This window comes from Parambassis ranga, chromosome 1, assembly GCF_900634625.1.
Source record: "Parambassis ranga chromosome 1, fParRan2.1, whole genome shotgun sequence".
Classification (NCBI taxonomy): domain Eukaryota; kingdom Metazoa; phylum Chordata; class Actinopteri; family Ambassidae; genus Parambassis; species Parambassis ranga.
Window position 1 is genome coordinate 17,090,789 of NC_041022.1, and position 27,272 is coordinate 17,118,060.

At 42.3% G+C, this 27,272-nt stretch overlaps 1 protein-coding gene across 2 annotated transcripts; it reads left to right on the forward strand.

The window, feature by feature from the left end:
• The first annotated feature begins 731 nt into the window (after window positions 1-731).
• Window positions 732-27,235, forward strand: coro2aa (coronin 2Aa). Of its 2 annotated transcripts, none has more exons than XM_028413346.1 (12): window positions 732-1,029; window positions 18,835-19,035; window positions 20,773-20,889; window positions 21,154-21,303; window positions 22,055-22,234; window positions 23,009-23,125; window positions 23,799-23,903; window positions 23,999-24,095; window positions 24,738-24,850; window positions 24,971-25,061; window positions 25,181-25,428; window positions 25,924-27,235. In XM_028413346.1, exons 1-12 carry the CDS (start codon window positions 1,015-1,017, stop codon window positions 26,062-26,064), a joined length of 1,575 nt encoding a protein of 524 aa, XP_028269147.1. In that variant the 5' UTR covers window positions 732-1,014; the 3' UTR covers window positions 26,065-27,235. The 2 variants fall into 2 exon arrangements, with proteins under 2 accessions (XP_028269147.1, XP_028269155.1); XM_028413354.1 differs by lacking the exon at window positions 732-1,029 and adding an exon at window positions 11,640-11,943.
• Window positions 27,236-27,272: the final 37 nt, after the last annotated feature.

A 27,272-nucleotide genomic window follows, 5' to 3' on the forward strand; every position in this document is an offset into this window, starting at 1 on the left:
GTAAAGAACACCTGGAACATATAGGATCTATGCAGATTCTATGATATATATATATCATACAGTGGGTGTACAACAACAACACATCTGTCACTGTGATGAAGTCATTTCAACAGTCACACTTGCTTCAAGGCCCCCTTCAAGGCAGAACTGATCTGTGGCCTGTGTTGATGCCTGTTTCTGTGCATCGTGATCACTTTCAATGTTAACTGCACATGATACCTTCATTATAGTTTGTCTATACGACCATCTGGTGGTCCTGGTTTGCACGTCAGGAACCATGACAGGATTATTTTGGATATAAAACACTACCAAAGTATGACGCACTGATGTGAATTATACTCAGATACTCCAGCATGAGCAGTTAATGAGAGTTTACCTGATATGTACGTATCTTCTAATCTTAATCTGCAAAGTACCTGCATGCAGAGAAATAACACATACAGCTGAGGACAAGGTGCCTCCCCTCAGACTTTGACTGTTAAACATGGCTGCAGGCCACAGGAGAGATTTGGGGTGAACTGTCCCTTTAAGTAGACCTGAGCTGACTTTGTGCGCTCTGTTTTCCGGTGTTGTTGCACTTTATGGGATTATTTTTATCATCCTTAATTGATACGGTCCTGGATTGCCTCGCCCCTCCCTCATCCTCTCCTGCCTCCTCCTCTCTCGTCGCATCCAGTGCTCGCATCTCTCCCCATCCTCCCCCTCCTCCCCCCTCCTCCACCGGCTCCTGTTTTCTTTTTCCTCCTGCTGGCTGCAGTTTGTGAGGGAGGGAAATGTGCTGTCTGTGAGCTTTTATTTTTTTTAATGGAAGTTTCAAGGTTAAGCCGGGCATCATGACTTTTAAGTGACCACTATGCAACAACAACTGGTGATATAACACGAAAACAGCGAGTCCTGCACCACCACCGCCACCACCACCAGCAGCAGCTTCTCCACCACCGCCGCCGCTGAACCCTCCTCCTCTTCAGGGAAACTACCACCTGCCACCGCCGCCGCCGCCGCACCTCGCCCCATATGACCGTCTCAAAGGTAGGCTCCAGTTTCATTTCGGGCTGCACACTTTGCAGCGTGTGTCCCAGCTGCAGCAGCTCCTGTGACTGTGGTCCGTGTGGAGGTGCTCGGCTGGAGGCTCGGTGGCAGCCACGCGGTCCGCCTGCACGCCCGCAAAGGCTCCACGGAGCTTCATGATGCAGCTGGTGGCACTGACTGGGCACAAGTCCTTGTCCTGTGTAATAATTATCTCTACAACTCTCTTTAAAGAGGTCAGAACTGTGGCTGTGGACCATTAGACTAGGTTTTTGCTCTAGAAAGGGTGACAGGACACTCAGCTTACTCTTATTTTAGCACAGAAAGCTCTGACTTAAGAAGCAGAAACTGTTTAGTTTTCTATATAATATAAATATATGACCTATCAAACCATTTTTCTTCTGAAATCTCTATGTTAATCTCTAAACAAAATGTCTTCATGCATCAGCTCAGGAATCCTGATCATCTGATCAAGAGAACTGTGAACATTTTAGTTCAGCTTTATACTGTGTACCCATATTTCCACAGTAGTTTCACAGGATGCTGTGTCACTTCTGTAACCCTGATCCTAATCATCTAGTGTTTTATTTAAGGGTGTAAAATGACCCACAGAAATGTCAAAATTGTAGATCTAGCTCACAAAATGTGCCCCTAGTGTGAAGCTACGTATTCATGCCAGTGCCATGGTGGCATGGATGTGGTCAGAATATGCTGCACTGTACACGTGCTGTTAATGTCATCCTCATGTCTGCAAACAAACACTCAGAAGCTGACTGTTGTGCTGCTGCTGCTCGGTGGGTGGTTGTTGGGCCACTGGTTCAGCAGATGGTTCAGATCCATTGTTTTCACTCACTTCTGTCTGGATGGACGTAAACAAACTTAAGACAAAAGAGAAAGCAGTTTGTTCGCTCTGTGCTTAATGACCTGGGTCTAATGCTCACCACATGTGGAGCAGTGGGGCACATTTAGGATGGTGTGCCAGTTGGCTCTTCTACTGTGGCAACACTTTGACAGCGTGCAGTGGGATCGGACTGGGAACTCCTCCGTGTTGTTTTATTATTGTACTCTGCCGTCCCAGTGATCATGGTGTGATGGAAAATGCTCTTTTGCTGTTGTCATGTGTCAGCCATGTTTGTCAGACTGAGCTTGTTGTTTGGTGAATACACTGAGTGTTTTTTGAGCTTTTGATGTGTGTTAACTTCTTCCTGTATCTGTGCTAAGTGAACCTAAACACATTGCTTTGCCGGTTGTTTAATGGTAAGAAGCTAAATGAACCCACAGAGTTCAAAATGTGACTCATTCTTAACAACTGTCCACTTGTCTGTTATCAGAGTCATGAATGATCTGCCTGCTGTGATATACTCTGAAATGATCAGCTTATCATTCACAGGCCTGTGGACACTTTTATTGGGGTTGCTGTACGAGGCAGTGATGTGTTGAGTCTAAGTAGAAAGTGTGACATTGTGAGTCATGACTCTTGTTGCCGTGTTGTGTGGAGAAGTGTGATGCCAGCACTAGTAGGCCTATCATCTACCTAATGGGCAAACTGCTGCCAAAATAAACATCAGACTAATGAGTTTGAAACACATCTTCACACACGTGGGGGAAACAAAGACCAGAAATAAACCTCCACTGTTGTATCTGGCTTTGAACTGCGATGCTAAAAAAAAACATGTCTTGACAGCAGCAGATAGAGTTTAACCAGGAGTTGGTGTTTTTTTTTTTTTGAAGATACTGAACTGTCTTTAATTCTTAATCTGTTCTGCACTGTTATGCATCATAAGGTTTCACACAGACTGTCACAGTCTGGCACTGTTACTTGTGCAGTTTTCTACAGAAGAAGCTATCGTTGTTTATCTCTTTCCCATTAAAGGAAGTTGCTGTCTGTTTACCTTGTACTAGATCATATCTCACATATCCATGTCAAAAGGTAACTGGAGGCGAGTTCAGGATTGTGAGATGGCACACTTACTGCTGCTGACAGGTATCAAAGTCCAACCTGCTGTAATAACTGCTGTGAAATGAAGGCGTGCTTTTGAGTAAATACGTCCTTGAACCAGAGTTCAGGCCTGTGTGGCAGAAAATTCCCTTCAGGAAATATGCAGCTGTCGAGCTGCTTTTGCTCAATAATATGAGGGCAAACAGAACGTATAAGCTGTATTTTAGACAAACATCGCACCCCGTACACTACGCCTGATGACGCTTACTCTAATATTTGCTGTTCTCTGCAAATGTCTTCAGCAGAATAAGATGTATGAATCCCTCAAAGTGTCGATGAATAGGTAACTTTATAAGCAAATAAAATGTTCTAGTTCAGCAAATATCAATAGGTGCACTCACAGTGACAGTTTATTGACTCCTGCTCATCATTAATCTGCCAATGAAGATTGTGTACAGTTCTAAACTTCAGTAAAGCTGCGGGCTGACCTTAGAATTGTCTAAACCAAAAGAATATAATCCCCAGAATAATCCAGAACAGAAGAAATGGATTCTTGCAGCTTTGTGTGATTTCAGATGCACAGATTACGTACTGTGTTTGGTGTGTAGAATGTGTCACGTTTGTGGCACTTTGATGGATCATTATGTGTTAATCCACACAGAGGTGAAGAAACCAATTAAAATGTGATAAGTCGTTATGTAACCAGGACTGGGTCAGGCTGAGAGGGCTGTATGTAAAGGGACGAAGACAGGCTGTTATTAGAAATCAGAGCAGTGATCACACGTTACTGTTTCTCTGAGTGCTCTAATGACTGCTAGGCTAGCATGTTTCTGCTAGCCTTTTTGCTAAAAAACACAGCACTTGGAGAAGTTAGAGAAATATTCCCAATAACTAAACTGTGCACCAATATCCGAGGTGCCCAATGAAAGGATCCTATAGATTTATGTAATTCCTGATTGTGCCACCACGATGTTGAAACTGAAGTCGGCCCGACATGATTGGTCAGTATTTGGATACAAACAGGAAGTACAGTTTTCAGTACCAATGTCTTGTCTCTTGCCTATAGATGGTTAGTATTTAGCCCGAAGCACCAGTGTGTTTGTGTTTGAGTGCTGCTAACATGGCAGCATCTGTCCTCGTGTGTGTGCGTGCTGCATTTCTGATTTCCTCACAGTGGATTACGTCACATCCAACTTGTTAGAAACTGCCTGACACTGAATGAGCTCATCTCTGCTGTGTTGCCATCAAACGCATGACTCTGTGCCTGCAGGTTGTTGTGGAGGCGAGCCTGATGTTGCCAATAAATAATGCCTCATACATAACTATACCTTCAGAACAAAGCCCTCAGGGGCCAGTCAGCCACCACCGCTCCCCCTGTGGTTCAGTCTTCATGTAACCAAATGAATCCCTGCCTCCCTGCACAGCAGGGCCGAGCTGCTTCTGTCCTCCGTCAGTTAATCTCCCAATAAAACATCTGGTTCTGCCTCTGTCAGGATCCTTTGACAATATCACCTCAGTAATGTGTTTGTCAGGTTTATATTTATATCTTTTAGCTCTAATCTGAGATCACTGTGGTGTTTTTATTGCTGTTTTTGTAGAATGAAGTTGGGTAATTAAATGTCTGCTTTGTAGCTGTGGTTGAACAGAGACCGCTGTGGCCCAAGTGACAGTTAACAGGATAATGGTAAATACTTAAACATGGTGTGACAGCAGCACACAGAGAAGAGAGTCATGCAGTCATCAAAGTCCCAGCAACATCAGAAAGGTCTGTTATCTGTTCCCTCTGTAGCCAGGTCAGACCAGACCAAGTCAGGCTGCAGCAGCAGCAGAACCCCTGTGTGTATTGAACCAAGTAAAGGTTTAGTCTTTGTGTTGTTTATTACACCGACACTTGATTGAGTGGATTGATCGTTCAGCACTTGTGGATCATCATTTGGTGCTCTATGTGTGCACACCGGCTTTAGGAAACAATCTGCTGGTGGATGTTAAGGATGATTACTGTATTTGTCCTGACAATGGGTTGGAAATCCTAAAATGCTCTTATGTAACTGTAGAATCTGCACGTGACCACAGAACCTCTCTGTTATTGTGCTGAAGACCTCCAGCTCCCCTTAACAAACGGTCGCCTGCTGCTTCTGGTCACTGCAGGGTGGGGCCATTTACACAGGCGGCAATAATGACTTTTTAAACAATGGTTTTAAAGGGCCTGTTTGTCTTTTCAGTCTGAGCTCCTTGTCTCTGCTGTTACGTCACTGTCACTTGGCTCAGCAGTGACAGGCTGCCCTGCACGTTTCTGACATGACAGCTGTCCGACTGTTGGAGGATTATCTGGTGCTGTGCCCACGTGGGGCGAATGGGGAGGGGATTACTCTGATAAATAGAAAGAGAGAAAGGGTGATTCGCACAGTGCTTTTGTGCAACTTTTTCAGGCTGTAGCAAAGTGACACAGTGAAGGAAAAAAACACAGTCCTCTGGTGGGACACCTACACTAGGTTTTAAATGGCATTAAAACCTGCTAAATACAGACAAATTACTACTGTAACCTTTTTCTTGTCTATTTTTTTAACATCACAAACATGAAGTTAACAAAGCAGTCTGAGCTCTGCTTAAAGCTTGGCACTGTAATTTAGAGTCATTTGATAAATGCAGATGAAACCATAAAGTCACTGACAACAGTTTATTGTGTTTATTTTGAACTGGACTGCACCAAACATGACAGTTTGTCTGTGCTGACTATTCACGTAAGTTCTGTCTTTAAAGCTCAATGTCAAGCATGCCCATTAATCAAAATACTTAATTACTTTTTTGTCATTACTAAGTTTAACAACTCATATAAAAAAGCCAAAACTAACAATGCATGCAGCTCTTATGTTCTCAGCTCCAGGCACACTGCTCTGTTCTGACGACAAGTTAACAAATGAATACCAATTTAACAGTATCTAAAGGATGCATGTTGTTTTTACTCTTGTGATGATCAGTCACATGATTTTACTGTTTGGTGACAGTAGTTTGATTCCATGTGTTTCTGCAGTCAGCAGGTCTTAACTGTGAAGCAGATGGGTCAGCAGAGTCTGATTCATTATTCATGAGGCCAAGTGGATGGACTGCCTGTGTCTGTTTGTGTATGTGTGTGTGTGTGTGTGTGTGTGTGTGTCACCATATTGATCCTTGAGGTCTACAGTAGCTCTAATGGTTGTACCTCATGAAAAATGCTGTCAGACCAAATGTTGACTTGCTCTCTGACAGGCTCAGTGGTAACGGACTCAACAAGTGCTCTTCACAGATAGATTTACCAGTTGATTAGAGTAAGTGCTTCAACCCACAGTGTATGGGTGGCGCTGTGTAAAGAGTGTGTATATAATGTACATGTTATTGTTAATTTTAATCACCATCAACTCAGCATTTAACGTGTGACGTGCATATGTTAGTACCCTAACCATCAGCAACCACTGGGGCATGGGAGTGCAAAAAGCTGCACTTCCTCTAATGACCACTCGAGGCTGTCAATTCCACAGAAGAATTAATCATGTTTATAGTAACTTGTACTTGATTGTATGATATTGAGGCTTAAGTTTATACACAATTAAGGGCATGTTTTCTTTACATATGCAGCATATTTCATACATAAAGGCCACTTTTATTCACAGTCTATGATGCATGGTCAGCATGGTATTGTAGCACTATCAGCGTGTTAGCGTTGCCACTGTGAAGATGCAAGCATTTAGCTCTACTTTATGCTAAATGCTAAACAGAACAGATGTGTGGCCACAGACTCTTGTCATAACATAAGTCGATGAGTTTATATTTTAACTAATTTATCAGACGCTTTTAACGTATTCCTGTCTTTGTTTTTTGCTATGAGCTACGCTCTCTGTGCGTCGGCTATCACAACACGCTAATGCAATGAGCTAATGGCTGTGATCTGATTAGCAGCTGCCTCCCTCAGCCGAGTGCACCGCAGCAGGCAGAGGCCCTGAGCCTATGTAAAGGCGAGCTAATCCTCTGGAGTGACCGAAAGTGAAACTCACCTTGGCTACAGTTTCTATGCATAGAGAGCAACGATGGCCTTTAGCTGCCGGGCTCATTGACACTGTATTTATTGAAAAGAGAATCCCTGTAAGCTGTTAGCTCTGAGGGGGCGAGCTCAATTCTCTGCTGAATTATTAATCACCCACAGCCATTTTGTCATTTAATATTTATTCACAAATTCTGTGATTAAAAAGCGCCTCCTGATGTGTGTTCAGATCATCAAATGTTCATCCTCGTGTTTTTTGCCGTTGCATACCCCCCCCCCCCTCCTTGATGCAGAATATTTGATCAGGACCTCTCACTGCAGAGGTTGTATGCATGGCAGCGCTGCTCAGTTGTAATTAATACAAAATAACAAGAAACTCTCCTGAGGCTACGACCTGAGGCACACACACTGCTCTCTGCGCTGCTGTGATCTATACTTATAATTACCTCATATGATGTGGGGGAGGTTTTTTCCTTCTTCCTCCTATTTCACAATAAATCCGTTCCACATACAACTGAAATCTATGTGCCTCCTTTTATTTTTTCAGACATGGAAACATTCAAATTTAGAAAGAAAAGAGGAGAACGACACCAGCAGATTTCTGTAACTATTTACAACTATTGACAGAATATAGTGTGTCTTATCTGATTTTTCTCAGCTTCACATACAGATGTCACAGTCACTGTCTGTTGTATTGTGAATGAATGAACGGAGGTTTGAACTAAAATAGACTGGTATCAAATGACACACACTCTTTCCTAGGAAACTTCCCAAGAAATTACAGATGCCCATCAGTGTTGCTTTGAAACACATGAACCTGTGTGTGTCTGCTTTTCATCTCTGTCTGAACTAAACACAATGAAGACACTTTGTGCATTAGACTGTCTTTGTTGTCTGTCATGTAATCACTACCTGGACCCTTGTAGCTGGTGATTGCTCTGTGTCTTCCTGTATGTCTGTTTGTGATGTTTGTGTGTACACTGTGTGTTTGATAGGTTGCATTCTTCTGGTCTTGAATCATCGTCCTGTATGTGTGAAAATGAGAGCCGCACATAAACGATTCAGTGTACAGCAGATTTGAGTTTACGTGTGATTCTGGATCTTTAAAGTGAATCCAGGCTGCATTGGCTTTACAGAGCCTGATTGGCTGCCAAAGTTGATGTAAGCAGGTGAGTAAAGCTGTGATATCACTGAATGGGAATGGTTTCAAACAGCTGTGTTAAAGCAGATATTGGAATGAATTAGACGAGAAAGAACGAGGTGCGCTGCACTGGCATGCAAACATGTGAGTCATGCAACATTTCAGCCAACTGCAGGTGAGATCACCATCAAACATCAGCAAGCAAGTTTCGAAACAAACAGTGAGCATCTTATCAAATACTTTGTCCCTCTCATCACTTCCTGCCTGCTGATGACATCTCCTGTTGTCCTACACATGCTCCGATGGATCTTAATTCAGCAGGTGGTGACCTCTGACCTGCCCGGCATGTATGCTCACAAGAAGAAACATTCCTCCACACAGTGAATAAAGAATAAAGAATAGCTGAGCTGCTGTGATGGTGAACTGGAGCTGGAAATCCACTCGCAGACACGTTCCTCAGGTTTAGACTAGTGCAGGCAAAGATTCATTATCCAGTGATGTTATCAGTTCTTAGACACACCTCAGGCTGTTGAGACAGGAGCAGATTCTGATCAGATGCTCGATTGTACTGATCGGACTGTATCATGCGTGGATCTTTATGTAATCTTATTCCCACAGTTCAGAGTTTATTTTTAGCTTAGTTTAGTCTTGTAGCGATAGAAAGAGGAAGAGCACAGGTGGGCTGCTGTACTGACTTGTATTTGACTTGTATTATTCAAGACATTCCAGCAACTCCTCAGATTATCAGATAATCTGGGTTGAATATGGAAACTAAGCAAGGTGCTTTGTGAACCACTGACCTAACACCAAACTGATAATAAGGGTCTGATAGTGCTGGGGAGATGCACATTTTCTCCCAAGCAGTGTTAAAAATGCAGTTTTTCCTCAACATAAACTTCACATCAGAACACTAGTAGCTTGTTTGTGCTCCTCATGGGCAGGTGTGGCTCCTGATTTGCATATTAAAACAACAAAACCAGAGCGTAACACAACTTGCAAACTGAATTAAACATTTTTCTGCCATGCTGTGAATGCTCACCGCTCACAGAGAGTGAAGCGTGGCCCTGTCTGCTCCCTGTGTTTGCTCTCTGACGGACTCGTGTAAATGAATCTGTCTTTGATAAAGGATTTTGTGTACACTGGGCTTCAATAGCTCCCCATCACCTATTCAGTTATTGACTGCACCTGGTCAGTTTAGTGTATGTTTGAATGGGACGGCACTACTTGTTCACTTGAGCTTTTATAGTCTAAAGAAACAAAAAAGCCAAGACACAGGATGGCACTGAAAACAGGTGTTTTGCAGCCACAACACAGTCAGACAGCTAATCAGCAATGACAATGTGAAGAAGGTAAAGTCACCGTGTCTTTGTAATGTTAGGGACTCAGGCCTGTTTTCTCACAGGAGCTACCTATTAGGCAGCAACTGTGTGATCTGTGATTAGAGAGCAGGACCGTGCTTTACGCGCTTTGGAAAGAGTCACAAGCTGTACCCTGTCCTTATTGATAACACACACACACACACACACACACACACAATAAGGTGTAATCCAGAGCCAAACGCTAAATGAAAGGTAATACATCAGGCAACATCAGTGGATCCTCTGCCTACTGTGTGTGCCATAAATCAGATAAGACATACTTGGGGACATTGGCTGCTCTCCCGGCTGTCTGTCTCTACTGTTAGACACACCTTTTGGCAGCAGCCCAGTGTTGCAGACACTTGTTTAATACCTATGTTGTTCAACAGCACCAAACGTAAAGCTTTTTTTTTTAACCTGCCATTGTGGTGGTGAGACTCGAGGCCCTGCTCACCTCGAAGATTATTGATGGTCATTGTCCGCTGATGTTTGGGTTCACAGTTTATTGGATGTTTCTGCTGATTGAAAATGATTATTGGGTCATCAAACTGCAGTGTCTGATGCACCGACAGCTTCCCATCCCAACTGCTTAACCAGCGTGTGTGTGTGTGTTCTGTCTCTTATCTCAGAGACACTGTGTGACCGTTGGACTTTAGTGTGTATTTGGGGGAGCTAGATTGATATAACTTTATCAGTGGTGTTGCATGTGGTTACTATACTTTGCTTATCATTTTTTCAATTCCTTTTCTTCACTATATATTACATTATACTTCTTGATGTCAGTCTACTGCCACTGAGCAGGCTGGAACTAACTGTAATGTTGCTGGAAACATAAAAGATAGAGATAAAACTCAGAGTCAAGTAAAAAGTGGGTCTGAACCTTCTTTAAATAGGATACTCAGCAGAACAGGTTTAAATAAATCTGACGGTTTGTGATGCCTCACTACTGCAGGTACAGGAATGTAATCTGAATACTCCACAGCTGGTGTGCAGCAGCTCACGTTTATGCAGTAACAATGATTGATTGTCCTCTCTGTTTGACCGCGTGAAGGCCAGCTGTGTATTGACCTGTTAGCCTAGCTTCTATTGCTAATTCGCTTTTACATAACAGCTCAGTTTGACTTGGGAGTGACGCCATTGCTGTCCAGCTGCAAGCATGTGGAGGGTTGGATGGTCATGGACGTAGTGCTAGAAGCTTGGCGCTCTGCCAGGCTGCAGCCACTCTAATTTTCTGTCCAGGTTTCATCTTCATGCTTTTTACTTGAAGGTTGTTAGTCTGAGGAGTCGGATCACAAAGGACAGACAGTTTGAGTGGGACTGTCAGAGATTATGTGTAAAATATTAGTTTGGTGTCAACACTCACAATCAGGAAAATCAGTGGTTGCAATCTGCAAACAGCTTCTCAGCACGTTTCCCAGCTTCATCGTGTTTTTGTAAATCTTAATTTTCTTCACAGTATGCAAGCGATTAAATGAGAGTGGGGAGTTAATGCAGCGTTTAATGAAAGATGTTTTTAGTTGCAGAAGTTGTGACTTGCTCTGGACTTCAAATTTGGATACCTTTCTTTTATATTTTTTATGCATAGGTTCCCTGGATTAATTGATCATTTACAGAAAAGAATACATTTTTATTTACGCCAGTGCCAAACACTTATGGGTGCCATTTCATCATAGTTTGACTTTAAATCAAATTCTATTCAGTTTGCTACCTGCATGTGCGCTTTGTGCTTACATATCAAGAAGTAACTCCCATTAGCAGTAGTTGGCACTTGTCTATGTTCGTAATTTAAAATACAGTTTTGAATTTTTATCCCGGAGCCCCCTTGATGTTATTTTTTCCATCTTGTATGCCTCATCTTTAAGCTCTCAGACTCTAGTAAAGCACACTGATGAATCTAAAGCACTTAATGTAAATGCGCAACATGTATGTCAAGTAGGCCATTCTATATTGAGCAACAAGATTATCTGCAGTTTTCTTCTCCTCCATAAAGATCTGAGTGAGAAATCCTGATTGAGCAAACACACTGTGGAGGAGTAACGAGAGGGAGCGGCACTCAGGGAAGAGGGAGAGGGAGTGTGATTACCTGCTCTCTCTCTCTCTCTCTCTCTCCTTGCAGTCACCTCCCTCTCGGGGAGTGTACACACTCCTGCACTCACCCACTGCTTGTTCACACACGCACTCGGCTTCATGCTGCACACACACACCCACTGTCTCCTCTGACTGCCTGCCTGTGTTGTACTGTGCACATCAAAGAGGAAGAGCTCGGACAGGACAGTAAGGTTGTGCACGTGCGAGGAAGAACCACTAAAGAAGCATTGATCAATGAGATACAGCAAAACAAGCGACTGAAGGGGAGATTCTTTTTTTCCTTCAACGTGCCTCTCGAGACAGAAAGAGAAAACTTTTTCTCACTGAAGGACCTGCTTCTGCTGCTTCTTCTGCCAGTGACTAGTCCGTCGACAGGGTGAGTGTTGTTGAACTCCCTTATTGCCTCTTCACACCTCCTCTTGCTCAATCGGAACGTCTTTCTCTTCTGTGTTGTGTGTTACATGACCTGCAGTTTGACATTCTGTTATTGATCCTTTACTCTTTACACCTGTGTGTGTGTGTGTCTGCGTTGGGCAGGCTTGAACAAGATGAAACAAAAATCTTCCTACTAGCCTGAATCGTTGCATATTCACTAGCAGACTGGACTCTTTTACTCAATGATCCTACATGGGCTGAAACTTGGACAAGTAGCCTCTCATTCGCTGCCATGAGCGTGGAACTATTTTCTATTTTTTGCTGATGACATAAAAAAAAAGTCAATATGAAATTGAAGCAGTTCCACAACAGTGAAAATGACATCATCATCATGCAACGTCCCAGTCAAGTCATCTTCAACCACAGATGGCTATTTATGGTGGCTTCCACCCTTCAGAACACCAGCATTCACTGAAGTATGCTCCTTGTGGTTTGACTACAGTCTGAGGTCTTTTTTATTAAGCCTGGTATCCTGCTTCTCATGTCAAAGTCTATACACTGTTTTCTCCGAGTGGGATGTGAAACTGAAGTATCGACTAACAAAAAGGTGTGTGCAGCAGTATATATGAGTGTTATCTCACAACACTGTCAGCTTACCGCTTCCTGTTTTGTCTGTGCACCTATGATTTGTATCTTATTGTTTTGCAAATTACATACGGACGTCCTTCAGCAGCTAATGGACTCACAGTGGTGGAGCGGTGTCCACTCTCCAGTGAGGAACTAATGGAAACTCAAGGGCAGAGCTGTGTTAATGGGGAGCACTTCCACTAAAAAGTCTTGATACTACTGAGATGCCGATACTGAGATAACATTTGTTTTAGTTTCTGCACCAGCATTGGACCATGTCACAAATAATATTCTAAGTTCTCTTGTTTTAACCAACATAAATGCAGACTAAATTCAGACATGACTTACTGAAGTTGTGCTAGTTGTCATCACCAGGAAAATCAAATCAGCCTGCTGCAAGGAACAACCAGCATGCATGCTTTAAGTCTGGACAGAGGAGTGATCTGTACAAGAAACTAATCCTAGTTCTGAAAGTGCCAGTTTTGTCCAGTGTGTAGGAATGACTTTCCCGATGACAAACCATGAGGTGGGTCAGGGCAAAGCTTGTCACCATGGTGACAAAGATGGTGGAGAAGCTTGGTGTGTAGATCCAGTCATTTTGCTTGGAACATGCTGAAACCCAAAACCATGATATTTTGTGTAGTTTGGATGTTGAAAAAAAGTAAACATGGGACACATTGGACTTCTGTTGATTGTGTATTGAAGATGTTCGATGAGTTTGAGATGTTAATATAATAAGAAGAGAGACAAAGAGAATGTTTGATTTCTACCTCCTGTCTGTCAGTACTGTGTCTGTAAATACTGAAGTTGTCATTTCCATCCTCGAGTCCTTGTTCTCTGCCCACCAGACTGCTGTATACGTTAATCATTGATTCTCTTTTGTCTCCTTGTGAATTCATACACACATAAAAACGGACGGCACCTCTTTGTGCTGAACTGAAGATATGAATGTGCAAACATGGAGGGCAAAGCTACCTGAACACACATAAAATCCGTGTTTACAGACGTGCCAGGCGGGTTTGTGAGAACTCTTGACAGTCTCTGGATAGTTTCTCCAAGTAAACCCTAATGACACACACACACAAACACATGCAGGCCATATCTTGCCTTATCCTTTCATACTTATTCACATGTGCACTCTATAACACTGAAGGGGCTATTGGATTACCAGTGTGGCTGTTATCCTATTACCAGACAGAGGTTGTTGGCTGTCATCTGTGTATGATATCAGACAGTCTAAACAAAGGGATATGTCTTTCAGACACTCAGATGAACACAATGAATCTGTGTACATGCACGCTGCAATGACATGTGTTCACACCTGTACATTCCTTGTCTTGAATTTCACTCTGAGCGTTTACAAAACATCACATCTACAGTGCAAGCACGCAGGGATTGTGCGTTTTAGGATTATGTTCGGTGTCATATAGGGAGGTCACTGTGGTGGGGATAAGGATTCTTGCAGACAGCCCTGTTGGAAGGATTGATTAATGCATTGATGAGACCCTTAGCAGATGTTGAGCATGAAATGCCTACAGGTCATAGCTGTAAGCGTTTCTCAGGGCCCTTGCTGCTTAAGTAATTGATATGTTGATGCCAATAAGTAAACTGTGAATTGCCCCCCCCCCCTCCCCCAGCTCAGAGTTTTTGCAAGCCAGTGTAGGGAGAGGCTGCTGGTGTTGGTGATTCTGAGTTATGAGGTGCTTAAAAGACAGCCTGTAGGTGAGAAATAGGTGAATATGTACGCAATGCAAGTACAGACACACACAAGACCTCTGCCCGAGCAAACCAGATGTACAATATATCTTTTTTTAAAGTCATATCTGTGTTTTCAGTTTAGTTTTATGACTGTTTTTACAGCCCCCTTAATGCGGTCGCCTCTGTGACTCACTGGTCACGGACTAAAATAAATTTCCCTCTGACACAAACGGCTGCATCTCTTTGTTTTATTTTGTTCAAAGAAGTTCTTGTGACTATTTTCTGCTGTCAGTGAACATGCATGACTGTCCTTTGATCAGCAAGAAGCCAGTGTAAAAATAGCAGGAGTAGTGTTTTCGTCATCACTTCTGTGAGGAGCCAAGACAGGCCGCCCACCACGCAGCCTGCTGTGTACCTGCTGCAAGACACTGCCGAGGGGAAGCTGCCAGTGGCCTGATTACAACCTGCTTTAGATGTGACAAGACGTCTTAGCTGTCGGGCCCTGCAAGCTTCTTCCCCTCTGGTCTTGTAAGCCTCAGCAGTACATGAGTGCTGATTATAGCAGACCAGATGTGCTCCAGTGTGTAATTGCACAAAACTTCCTGAACGTCAGGCCTGTAACGAAAACGAGCACGTACGGGTTCATCCATCCAAAACTTCTGTTAAATACATGGAGCAGGTAGCAGTTAAACCCTCTGTGTGAGCCCGCTCATACCTTTATGGGTGTCAGCCTTATTTGCACTGTGATGTATTAAAGTTACAATGAGGAAGTTACGTTTACTGTTGTTTTGGTAGAGCAGAACAAGCAGTCAGGAGTGGTTATGAAGCAGGCACATACATGATGAATGTGCTGTGGATGGTTTGCTTTGTAACCCAAATAGTTTTAAGTCTTTGTAGTTTGAGTTTACATAACTGGATTACCTTAAATGATCGCTGTGTGAGGTTGAGCAAAAAATACATAATAATAATATATAATATACCATTTGTATAGCACATATTAAGTGTTTATGTCTACTTATGACACCTTCAGGTCTATGTGTTCCATAGTCTGGAAATTGCTTGGTAAAATTTTATACCAATTATGTAATAATAATAATAGTATTACTATTATTAATATTAATATAATAAATCATAATTTAATATTCAGCTGGTTGTGATTTGTTAGCTTACCACTAGATGTGGCTAAATCCCACACAGAGCTCCTTTAAAGCTCTGCTACTATACTCACCTTAAAGTCATGTGACATAGTGTGGCCCTCACTTTCAATGTGTGTGTACTATTGTTGGTTTCTTTGGTACAATACAACCTAACAGGCCTCACAGCCCATGTATAAACAAAAACTGTCTCGTTCACATTCTCTGTGACTTTGTGTGAATAATAAATATTCATTAAATAAAACATTCAGCTGCTGATAAAGGAGGCACACAGTGTCATTAGAAATCGCTATAAAATCATTTTGTCATTGTTGGGACAGGTACTGGTGCACCTGTGTATTGGGTGAGATATCTTTAAAAGCTCAATTTATGGATATTTTAACCATTGCAGTGGCTCACATAGAAAAACATGAAGTCCATGTACAGGGTATGTATTCCTGGATCAAACTGAAACAAGTGCTGTCACGAGCCAATGAAATCTGACAGCTTATTTGACAGATGTTAAATAATTTGAGGACTTCTTTTTGGCTTTCTGTTTTTAGGAGCTGGAAATATCCCCAGAGCTGCTGCTCTCAGAGCATTTACTTATCCAGTGAAATATCGGAGCAGCTACTGAATAGACCGGCACAAAATGTGGTGGGCGTTCATGACTGTAGTGCCACCACAAGGTTCATATTTGTGGTTTCAGTGACGGCTGGTTGGATCTCAGTGAGAGCGGGTACAGATGTTTACTGAAACATGGAGATGGATGTGTGTAAGCATTTTGTATTTATCTGTTTATAAAGAATTTAAACGTTAAAACAGTGGTGGTAAATCTTCTTGTTGCTACTATCCTACTCATTACATGCAAAAATCGAGAACATTGTGCTAAAGAACATTGTTTTCATTGTTTCTATTATCACGTGGCTGTGGGTGGAGGACAGCGTTACAAAGCTGCCTGCATACATACACAGTCTTTTTTTAAATTTGAGGATGTCATGCTCGTCATGGCCCACCAACAAATGCTGAGGCGTCAGTTATGTGAACACAGCTTGCTGAGTGGGCCATCTGGATGTGACTGATGGTGTCTGAGCGGCCTCTTAAACACCTGAAGAGTTAAATGAAGCTCTATGTCAGGTAGGGAAACATTCCAGAGTGACAGCACATGGCGGCCTGTGATGTCCTCAGGGCAGAAGGTGAGAGCTAGAAGAGTCAACTGAGACATGAAGTCATGATCCCCGCCCGTCCATCTCTGTAGTCCTTTCTATGTTTTTTTTCTGTACTAGAGGTTTCCTCCTTGTGTTGATTTAACTTCTTGCTCAGCTCTCCAGCCCCACCTGCATCATGCTGACCATGTATTTATTTAGCCATCATTGTGATGCCATTGTTTTCAGTGACTTTTTATGTGATGTGTGAGTTCTAGGAAAACCTTGTGATGGGTTTATACTCCTTTGTGCCGCTCTGCATTCTCTTTGTGTTTACTGTATGTTATTGTTGGGTCCTCTTTTTTTTGCGTGCTTGTCCGTCAAACCTCCTCCACCCCTAATTCATAAGTAATGACCATGCAGCAGGCAGGCAGAGAGCCAGGCAGAGTAGTAGTGCAGACATGCTGGCTGGCCAGGCCTGGTCCCAGTGGACCAGAGCCACTTATCTCTCACAATAATGACATATTCATCGACTGGCTTAAGGGAAGTGGCTAAAAAGAGACCCAGGATTTGGGAAGTGCTCCCAGTTTTCCTCTGCTTGTACATTAAATGTCATGCACTCGATTGAATGATTGATTAATCTGCAAACACAATTATGACTTTGAATATCATCATTTACAACACAAACAAATGATCTTATATGGAACTGTTCATGTATAAACACACTGGCCCCATCCTTTTCCTAGACCATAAACATGCTTTAGTTTCCACTCCTATTTTTGTGATGCCCACTAGAAATTTAACCAAACAGAGTATTATACTTTAAACTAGCCTCACATCACCTTGTAAATCTCTTTTTAAAATCTAGCAGTAGGCTAAAAATAAAAACGATGATCAAAAAAGATCTTTTCTCCTCCTTTAGGCTTTTCATTCACTTTGACTCACTCCTCGTGGATTAATGATTCTAATTTTAGATTATGTAAATCTGTGGATGCTTTGAATTACTGCTCCTTGTTATAATGATACAAGATGATGACTGCCACTTGTGCTCTCATGTAGCAGTTTAGATTATCATCAGACATGACGACCAAAAATACAGCCAGTAGAAAAATGGATCTGCTTAAAGGTTTGTTCCATGATATGAGGCGTTTCAACATACACTTTGTTTGAATTTCCCCTCGGGGATCAATAAAGTATCTATCAATCTATCTTATTTCTTAATGAAGCGATAAGTTATGTAGCAGGAGTGTCTTCAGTGATTGTTTTACCACATCTCTTCTCTGACACAGGAAAGCAGGATAATTGTCAAATGACAAAAAATATAGGTATAAGTAACAGTGAACAAAAGAGGCACTTGAATACTACCATGTGGAACGCCCGTACAATATGCAATGACATTTGCCTAGTGTTTTTGATCAGGTTTACTTTACCTATAGTCAGTGTACCTTTTTAATGCAGATCAAAGCAACCAGATCTAATGGTAAAACCTGTTATTTTTCCTCACAGCTTACCGAGCTTGCTGCCGCTGTGCGCTGCCAGTTATGGCAACATTGTGATAAAAGTAATCTAATAAGATGTGCTTTCAAACACTGGTTTTCTCCACTTGCCTCTCTGTAACTTTTACCTGACAACCCAGCTGCAGTGTTTTTGAAGAAACACTTAACATTTACAATCCATCACATTTTAATGAACTTGTTAAGAGCTCAGTGCAACAGCCTAGACACACTTTACTTCACTAGGATTTGTAGCGCACCTTTCTTCCAAACAGACTGTCCAAAATGATTCAAATGATGCGTTTAAACATCAGTAGTCAAATGCTGAGTAACATTGTAAACTGCTGCTTATATTAGGCATTGAATAGTGGCATGTTCATTGTATGAACTTCTGATTTGACATATTTGTAGCCTGTGCTCTGCCAGTGATTGGTGTGTGATAGAGACCTTTGCTATGCTTAATGAGTAACATGTTTTGCATGTAAACAAATCATAGATGTCACTGTGTACACACTGCAAACAGGGATTAAGGAGAAGAACCACATAGCCTGCAACCGGACAGTATGTTAGCATAGTCTAAATCAAGTAATCCCCTATGATGCTTTCAACAGTACTGAAATGGATCCCTAATCTACAATACCGTGTATAGTGCAGCCGTGTGTTCTTTTGGGTGAATTGATGTCAAAGCTGTTTTGCTGAATTTATAAACACCACCTATGAAAAGCTCTGTCACTACATCTGTACAGAATGGATGACTCTCCTTCACTGACCTCTGCCTTCCCCTCTCTTCTCTCAGATGACATGGCGCCCTCAGTACCGCAGCTCCAAGTTCCGTCACGTGTTTGGAAAGGCCGCCACCAAGGAGAGCTGCTATGATGGCGTGCCAATCACACGCAGCGTCCAGGACAACAACTTCTGTGCTGTCAACCCACGCTTCCTGGCCGTCATCACAGAGTGTGCTGGGGGAGGGGCCTTCCTGGTGCTGTCTGTCCATCATGTGAGTATCTGCACCTCATGACAGACACGCTGTGTTTTTTTTTTTTTTTTATTTGAGTTCACCTTCAGTTTGTGGGACATTTGAGCTGATTGTTCAGCATCTCTTGTGGCTTCATGCAGAGCACACCTGGAAACGACAGCTCTGCTCTCAGGTTATAAATAGCACAGCACCAGTATCTGAGTATAGGAGGAGACTCCGTTCAGCTCCTTCACTACAGACGTTGCATGTGGTCTTTATTTGAACATTATTCTGTCTTATCTTTCTCACTAACCTCAGATTAAATAAGCTTCATCAAACACTCTCACAGATATTATTTATGTGTATTATCACATCTACTGGTGTGCACGTTGGATTTACAGTTCTTCTGTGTATCTCACTCCAGAGTGATTCATCAAACTGAACACTTCTCTCTGTCTCATCCCTCTCTCCCTCTGTCTGAGTTATCACCATCCTCCTGGCATGGGTCGCATTGCATATGAGCTCAGGAATGACATAACTCATCGTGCGACCCCCCCCCCCCCCCCCCTTCCTTTTACTGCCTTGTGGAGGTGAAACATCAGCACTCCCCACTCCACCGCTTTCACCTCCTACCTTGGTGCGAGTGTGAGTGTGTGGACTCAAAGAAAGACTATTGTTCTGCGGAGAAAGTAGTTAACACACATGAATACAAGTTGCACATCCATGTGTGGTGACATCACTCCCCTGTTACCTGCACAGTAATCCCGCCTGCGGGTATGTTAAATGAAGGTCCTGTTGGTACAAACAGTGTGATTAGCAGTCTTGTCGAGGCAGAAAATTTTAAGTGACTTTTCCCTCGTAACCGGATCATCGAAGAAGTGTGTCATAAACATTTTTGTGTAGTTGTGCTGTCAGTTTGAGTCGTTTGATGTTAGTTAGTGTCATGCACGGCTAAGTTGCTTGAACCTGCCCTAACCTGCACGGATCAACGTGTCCTCTTCAGATCCTCAGAAACTTTGCCTCGCCCTCTGCATCTGGCTGTCTTGACTCTCAAGCTTCACTAATCAATCTGTTTACATTAAAGGTGAACTCCAATCATTTGAAACAAGTCTTGTGGTGTACATGATGAGATGGAAACACATGATTATCTTAGTTTGAGTCTCCTTCTTTGGTCCCAAAGTTTGCAGAGAACTAAACCTGAAATTCATCAGGTGACCAGAAATAAAAGCCAGGTTATTTGCTAATGTGTGCTGTAATCTAACAGGAAACTGTTTGCTTGATAATCTCATGATGTCTTCATGTGCATTTAAGTGGCAAAAAGATTCATTGTTTCTTCTGTGAGATAACAGACCACCACAGTCGTGGTGCTCCCTAATGCTCTCCTTTATGCCCACATACAGAGGTCAGGTCAGCAACAGAGCTTTCATGTGGGCACCTGCTCCACTCAGACTGAACTACATAAAAATAATACATTACAGACACTAAAATGACTTCTGAGGGCATAACCTTAAATATCATTCAGAGGACTTCTTTTAGTGCATTACTATATTTTTACTTATTAATGGAGAGTCACTGCTCTTTAGGATCAATGTTAGCCGTTGCTAGCAGAGACTAGACTCATGACAGAATTTTGTTGTTACATGTTAAACATGGATTTTGTGATTGTGATTTGAGTTGATGTTTTTTGTCTCTTTCCAGTCTTTACACCAAGCTAATATATGACTAGCCAGTGTTTTTGTGTTGTTGCATTTATCCTCTGTGTTTCTGCCTTCGTGTCAGACGGGTAAAATTGACCCTCACCACCCACGAGTATCGGGCCACAGAGGCAACGTACTAGACATCAAATGGAACCCCTTTAATGACTACTGCATCGCCTCCTGCTCCGAGGACGCCACGGTCTGTACACACAAACACACATTTTCAAATGGTTTAAGTGTCGTTATTTTCCTAGCATGTTGCAGCAGGGAGATCATTTTATTACCTCCCTGTGTAGCCTTCAAGAAGAAGTAGAAGTCATTCCTCACATTCCTCAGGTCTGATCTGGCAGACTGACTCACTGCAAATGCCTGCAGACAGAAAAAAAAAGAAAAGTCCTTCCTCTTCTTTGAACTATTTAAATAAATGAATATTTCACATACTGATTTATTTGTGTGTCTGCAGGTGAAAGTGTGGGAAATCCCTCCTCATGGTGTGCTGAAAAACATTACAGTACCATGGAAGGAGCTCCAGGGTCACAGCCGCAGAGTGGGCCTCATTGAATGGCACCCAACTGCTAATAACATCCTCTTCAGTACCGCCTACGACTACCAGGTAACACACACAAACACACACAAGCGCCACTAACTAAACTCAGTGAGTCTTTCATGGAAAGCAAAGGAAACTTGTTCTGTAACTTAAACTGTTTTACAATGCAACCCGACAGGTTGCATTGACCTATAATGTTTTCAAAAAAGCACTCCAAACGTAACAAGCAAAGTCTACCTGTATTTCGGAATACCAGGTCCTGCAGCAGCAGCAGCAGACCCTCATTATGAAGTAGTTGGTCAGGAGCTGAGAAAGTATCGATGCTGCCTGATGGTAGAGCAGCATGCTTGAAGCCCACTTTGATCCAGCTTCTGATCCAAGTCGTTTCTGTGCTCTGTGTGCCATTTTGTTTCTGTGCCCATTACTCTTAATACACTGCATCTGTACACACTCCCTCCTCCCTCTATTCGGTGTGAGAATGTAAACTTGGTGCTCTAAACCTCTGTCTCTTTTCATACAAACAAGTGACGAGTGCAACAGCATAAATTCCTTTGAGATAAGAAAAGTATGCACTGCTCATTTGTGCAACTATAGTGTACCAGTTGCTGTTATAACATGAATGTGTGAACAGCTGGAAAAAGATGTCTTAATTCTTCCCACAAAATGCTCTTCTTGTCATACACGGCAGCTTTGAATGTAGAGCAAAAAAAATGCAAAAACGTATGAAAGATTCATATTTTAATCAGAATCAGAAATAATTTAATAATACCAGGGGGAAATTGCTTGAATTAGACATTTTGTGCCTTTACACATGCAGGTAATGATCTGGAACCTGGACTGTCCAGAGCAAGTGATAAAGAACCCTGTGCGGACCATCAGCCACCACACAGACGTGGTCCTGTCCATGTCATTCAACACAGATGGCAGCCTCTTCGCTACCACCTGCAAGGACAGGAAGGTGCGACTGATGGAGCCACGCTCAGGAAACCTGCTGCAGGTACTGCTGGAGTCTTTTTATTACTTTAGTGGTCTGTAACCACAGAATTATCTGTATCAGGGCATTTATTAAAAACCAATATATCAACCAATAAAATATTCTGAAAATCTAATTCAACAGCACAAACAACATGTAACCAAAGTGTTGAAAGTATTTTCTGCCATAACATTGTTTACACGAAAGGAAACAAAATTCACTACAACATGAAATCTGTGTGAAAATTAAAAAAGAAACTGATTGAGCTTCAGCTCTTCTGTGCAGCAGCTTCACAGCCAGCATGCGTAAGTGGGAGTTCCCGACTCTTTTTACCCTTTCACAGCCCCAGCTCCCAGGCGCTCCTCCAGCACCACACAGCCAAAACTGACACCTTCGGCCTGGTCTGGCCCACAGCATAGCTCCACAGACCTCAGGGTCACCGGCCTGAGACTCACGCCCTTTACAAGCCTGCTCTCCCTTCCTTTGACTGTCAAACATGCTCATAGAGACCTATATATGAGAAACATTACAGCACAGTGCTCTAAACACTGAGCTGTGGTTTGTTAGCAAATCATTTTATATCAGTTGTGCTGCCTTCACTTTACATTCAGGGTATGTCTTGACAGTCAGTGAAACACCTTCTGTAGGCCAGAAGTCAGATGTCTCTGTCTCTCACACATACAGTTCTCATGTATTTGATCTTAATCACTTTCTATATTTTCCATCATGTGACCAGCTTCCTATGTCCTCTTAAAGGAGGATCAGTTAACAATGTTATAATGTATATTTTATCTACAGGAAGCCAACTGCAAGACGCACAAAGCCAGTAAGGTGTTGATCCTGGGAAACATGAAGATGCTTCTCACAGCGGGCACCTCACGCTGGAATGATCGACAGATAGCTCTGTGGGATCAGGTGAGAGACGACAGTGTCCTCTGTAAAGTTGTGTGTAAACAATGTCATTATACAACTGAATAACGCCCAGGTCAAACTGATGATCTGTTTAAATAATGTAGCTCCATGTATGATGCCACAAACACATAAATCAGACTGTAAATGTATAAATAAATATAAACATGAAGGCACACTGTGGGAAGACTGTTTAACACTGCTCTATATATTTCCACTGGACTGTGAGTGCAAAGCTGTTACATGATACATAATGGAATAGTTATTATATAATGGCTCTGCAGATGCTGTTTAACGCCTCTCAGCCTCTGTGTCAAAGACAACTCTGCCATCTAGTGGTGAAAACCTACCAGCTGCACCTCGCAGCAGGTGACTTACAGCATTCTCTGTCAAACTAGAGCTAAAGTCTTTCTCCTTGTGGTTATGTCATCACACAGTACTCACACCTGTTGGTCTGTAGTAATAGTCGGCGTGGCAGGCCGGTGTGTTTTGACGTGTGAGTGTGTGTCGTGGGTGGAGGATTAAGGCAAAGCACGGATTAGGGATTGAGCACTCGTTGGAGAGTGCTTCTTATGTGGCAGTGGATTTAAATGATAGTATTTTGATGTGCTGGGTTTATATGTTATTTATTTATTTATTTTATTTTGTGATGTTTGTGTTTGTGTGTGTGTGTTGGCAGGACGATCTGTCAGTGCCTTTGTTGGAGGAAAACCTGGATGGCTCATCAGGGGTCCTCTTTCCTTTCTATGACCCAGACACACACATGCTGTACCTCGCTGGGAAGGTGTGTGATAGAATTACATCAACATTATACAGATATATCACAGCATGTATACAGAAAATTTAAACAGAAATTAACAAAAATTTGACCTCGTCTAGGGTGATGGAAATATCAGGTACTATGAGATCAGCTCAGAAAAACCATACATCCACTTCTTAACTGAGTACCGCTCGCACATGCCTCAGAAGGGAATGGGTAAGGACACACACACACACACACACGTCTGTTTTAGATGTCATTATCTGTAGCTGATTGTGAAAAAGATGTAGCTGTTGATCTTTGTTTGGAAACTCCACCTGGCTCCCGGTTGTGCTAACTCTCTTTCACCTGTAAGCAAAGCTGCTGTGTGCAAATAAGCCTGTAATATTTGAATAGCCAAACCTGCCTAGTGATGTTGTACATCATCACGATGCACTGAAGCTGACAGACAGACTGATGTGCACTTTAACTCGGATGCAAACTTGTTTTTCAAACTACATGTAAGTGTGGGTGAAGCTTCTCTCATGTCACACTAAAGAGAGCTTTGAAACTCAGGCTGCTGGTGCCAGCCATTTTGACACTGACTCCATTAATGCAGGCTGAAAACTTGTTTATTAAATATAGAGGTGACAATTTTGCCATTTAAAGTCCATGGAGACTTTATTAATTGACTGATTGATTATTTAAAAAGTAACTAGTTAAAATCTCTATATAATGATATTATCACTTTTTTTTACTTTTTTGATTATCTTTGCTGTGTATGGCTGTCAGTATGATCATATAACGGTACATCTGATTGTCACTGTTTATGTGGTCAGCAGATAAGTGCATTAGGGTCTGTGTTGTGTTGTCCCACAGGTGTGATGCCAAAGAGAGGGCTGGATGTGAGCTCCTGTGAGGTTTTCAGGTTCTACAAACTGGTGACAATCAAGAGTCTCATTGAGCCTCTGTCTATGATTGTTCCCCGCAGGGTAAGAGTGCACAGACTCACACAAACACAGGACACCACCCACACCTTTTTTGGTTTTGATAAATGTAACAGACATATTTTTCTTTGGGTGTGAATGTGTGTTGTTTTTGTGTGTTGGCAGTCGGAGTCGTACCAAGAAGACATCTATCCAATGACAGCTGGAAACAGGTCTGCTCTGACGGCAGAGGAGTGGCTCAGCGGCATCGACAAAGGTGCTCTGTTTTTATTTAGTGGACACACAGACATCTATCATGTTTTCTGTGTCAAAATTGCAAAATAAGAGCATTTAGTTTAGAAAGCAGTCCTTCCTAGCCCTTCTTCTGTCTTCTAGGACCAGTGCTGATGTCTCTGAAGCCGGGCAGTCAAATAGCAGATTCCTGTTCAGAGATGAAGGGGCTGAGTAGCTCCCTGGACGCTCGCAGGTCTCAGAGCAGACCAGGCCTGCTACAGCTCGCTTACATTCAGGACAAACTGGAAACCAAAGAGGACGGAGGCTGCACTGACGATGGCAGGAGTCGGACACCCATGAGCAATGGAGAGGACCTCGCACTTTGCTCTCCCCCCCGGACAGAGAATGAGGTGCTGAATGAGTTTGTTGTCACTAATATTTGTTACTATATTTGTGTACTGTTCTTACGCTTGCTGTATTGGTGTTAAGAGTCAAGGATCCCTCAGTTGCCCTAAGAATTTTGTGTGATGTGACGACTTGTCACAAGAGGGCTGGTTAGTTGCATAGAGGAGGGTAGAAGTTTGTTGTTTTTTACACAATTTAGTTAGTGCCTGTAGCTTTTTTCTTAAAATTAAATTGAGACATGTAGAAGAAATTTCACAATTTTAAGCTTAGATTCGGACTCTGTGGCACGTCACATGACACATTCAGAGTCTATCGGGCATTTGACATTCCTTCTGTTTTTACATTTTCTAGCCATGATAAGTAGTTTTCAGGGCAAAGGTTAATGTTAGGAAATGGCCAGTCAGCATGTTTGTTCACTCAAAACTGCAGACTTAAGAGGTGATAGAAACACAGTCTGGCATTTTATCCTTCGTTCATTCCTCCACACTGTTTGTCCACAGCTGCGCCTGAAGTTTCACAAGCAGCAGGAGGAAATCCGACGGCTCAGGGAGCTCCTGAACCAGAGGGACGTTCGCATCAAACAGCTGGAGCTGGAGATCAAGAACATCAAAAACTCCCAGTCGTCTCAGAGCTCACTTTAAGACTTCCCCCTGAGTCACCCTCACCGCCTCACAGGACACACACTTTACTGTACAAACCCATGTTCAGAACACTCTTCATGAACTGGTTCACCTGTTTCCCTCTAATGAGCCCCACATACTCACTGCACAGGGGTGACCGACGTCTCAAATACGTGTTGTCAGTCTGTTGTTTTTGTCACACGGCGCACATATTCTTTGTTCATGTACATACACTTTTAAAGATTCTCTGCACCTTCTGACCTTTCCCTGTTTCTTTTGTACGCTTCACAACTATGCAAAGTTTATTGTAATTTTTAGCTTTTTTTATGCTCTTTGTAGCAGAGCGAGAGATGTCTGTGCCTGTTTTGACTGAATGATGTGGAGCGCTGTCTGCGTGCTGTGTGAAAGTTGTTGCAGGGCAGCAGTAGCCTGTGTGATTGTAAGATAGCGCTGAATTTCCTTTTTTTATGCTCAGTGATTGTTTTGTTTCCCCCAAATTATTTAAACTACTGTAAGACGGAGAGGGCTGCGGTGTTTAATGACAGTGACGATGAACTACATGAATGATCCCAGCCGTGTTCTGCCGTTCCATTAAGCTGCATTTGTTTCTATTCTCTTATTTCTGAATGACTGGAACGTTGGTGGATTCATTTTTGCAGCTCTCCATGTGGAAGCCAATTCTGATGTAACTAATGCCATGTAGCTGTTTTGATCTTAATTGTTTTATATTTATTTTAAAATGCTCTCAAAGAAAAAAAAAAATTTAATCAAGTACTTGAATTGCAGTTGTAATTTGGGCAAATACAGCATGCAATATGTTTAAAACTGACAATCCTGTTTGCATTTTACTGATGTGGAGTCACTGTGAAGACTTTCACTTTTAATGTATTCTCCCATAAAACAGGTTTACTAATACTGGATGTTTTCTAGTGCTTATGCTTTGATGGTGTGACAACCCAGCCACAGGGCAGTATGATTATATAAATGTGTTACACACTGGTAGCCTTTTCCCTTATTACAGTTTTTTTGCATCATCATGTTGATGACTAGATTTTACACAAACATGTTCGGTTTTCAATAAATTTGTTCCATTTTCATCAATATAAGCTTATCATGTATGACCAAACAGAAAAAACAAAGGTTAGAGCCCTGTGTAAATTATCAATAAATTCACGTTATTAGTTTTACACAATTTCAAATAATGAATTGTTTTTTTGTTAAAAATACAT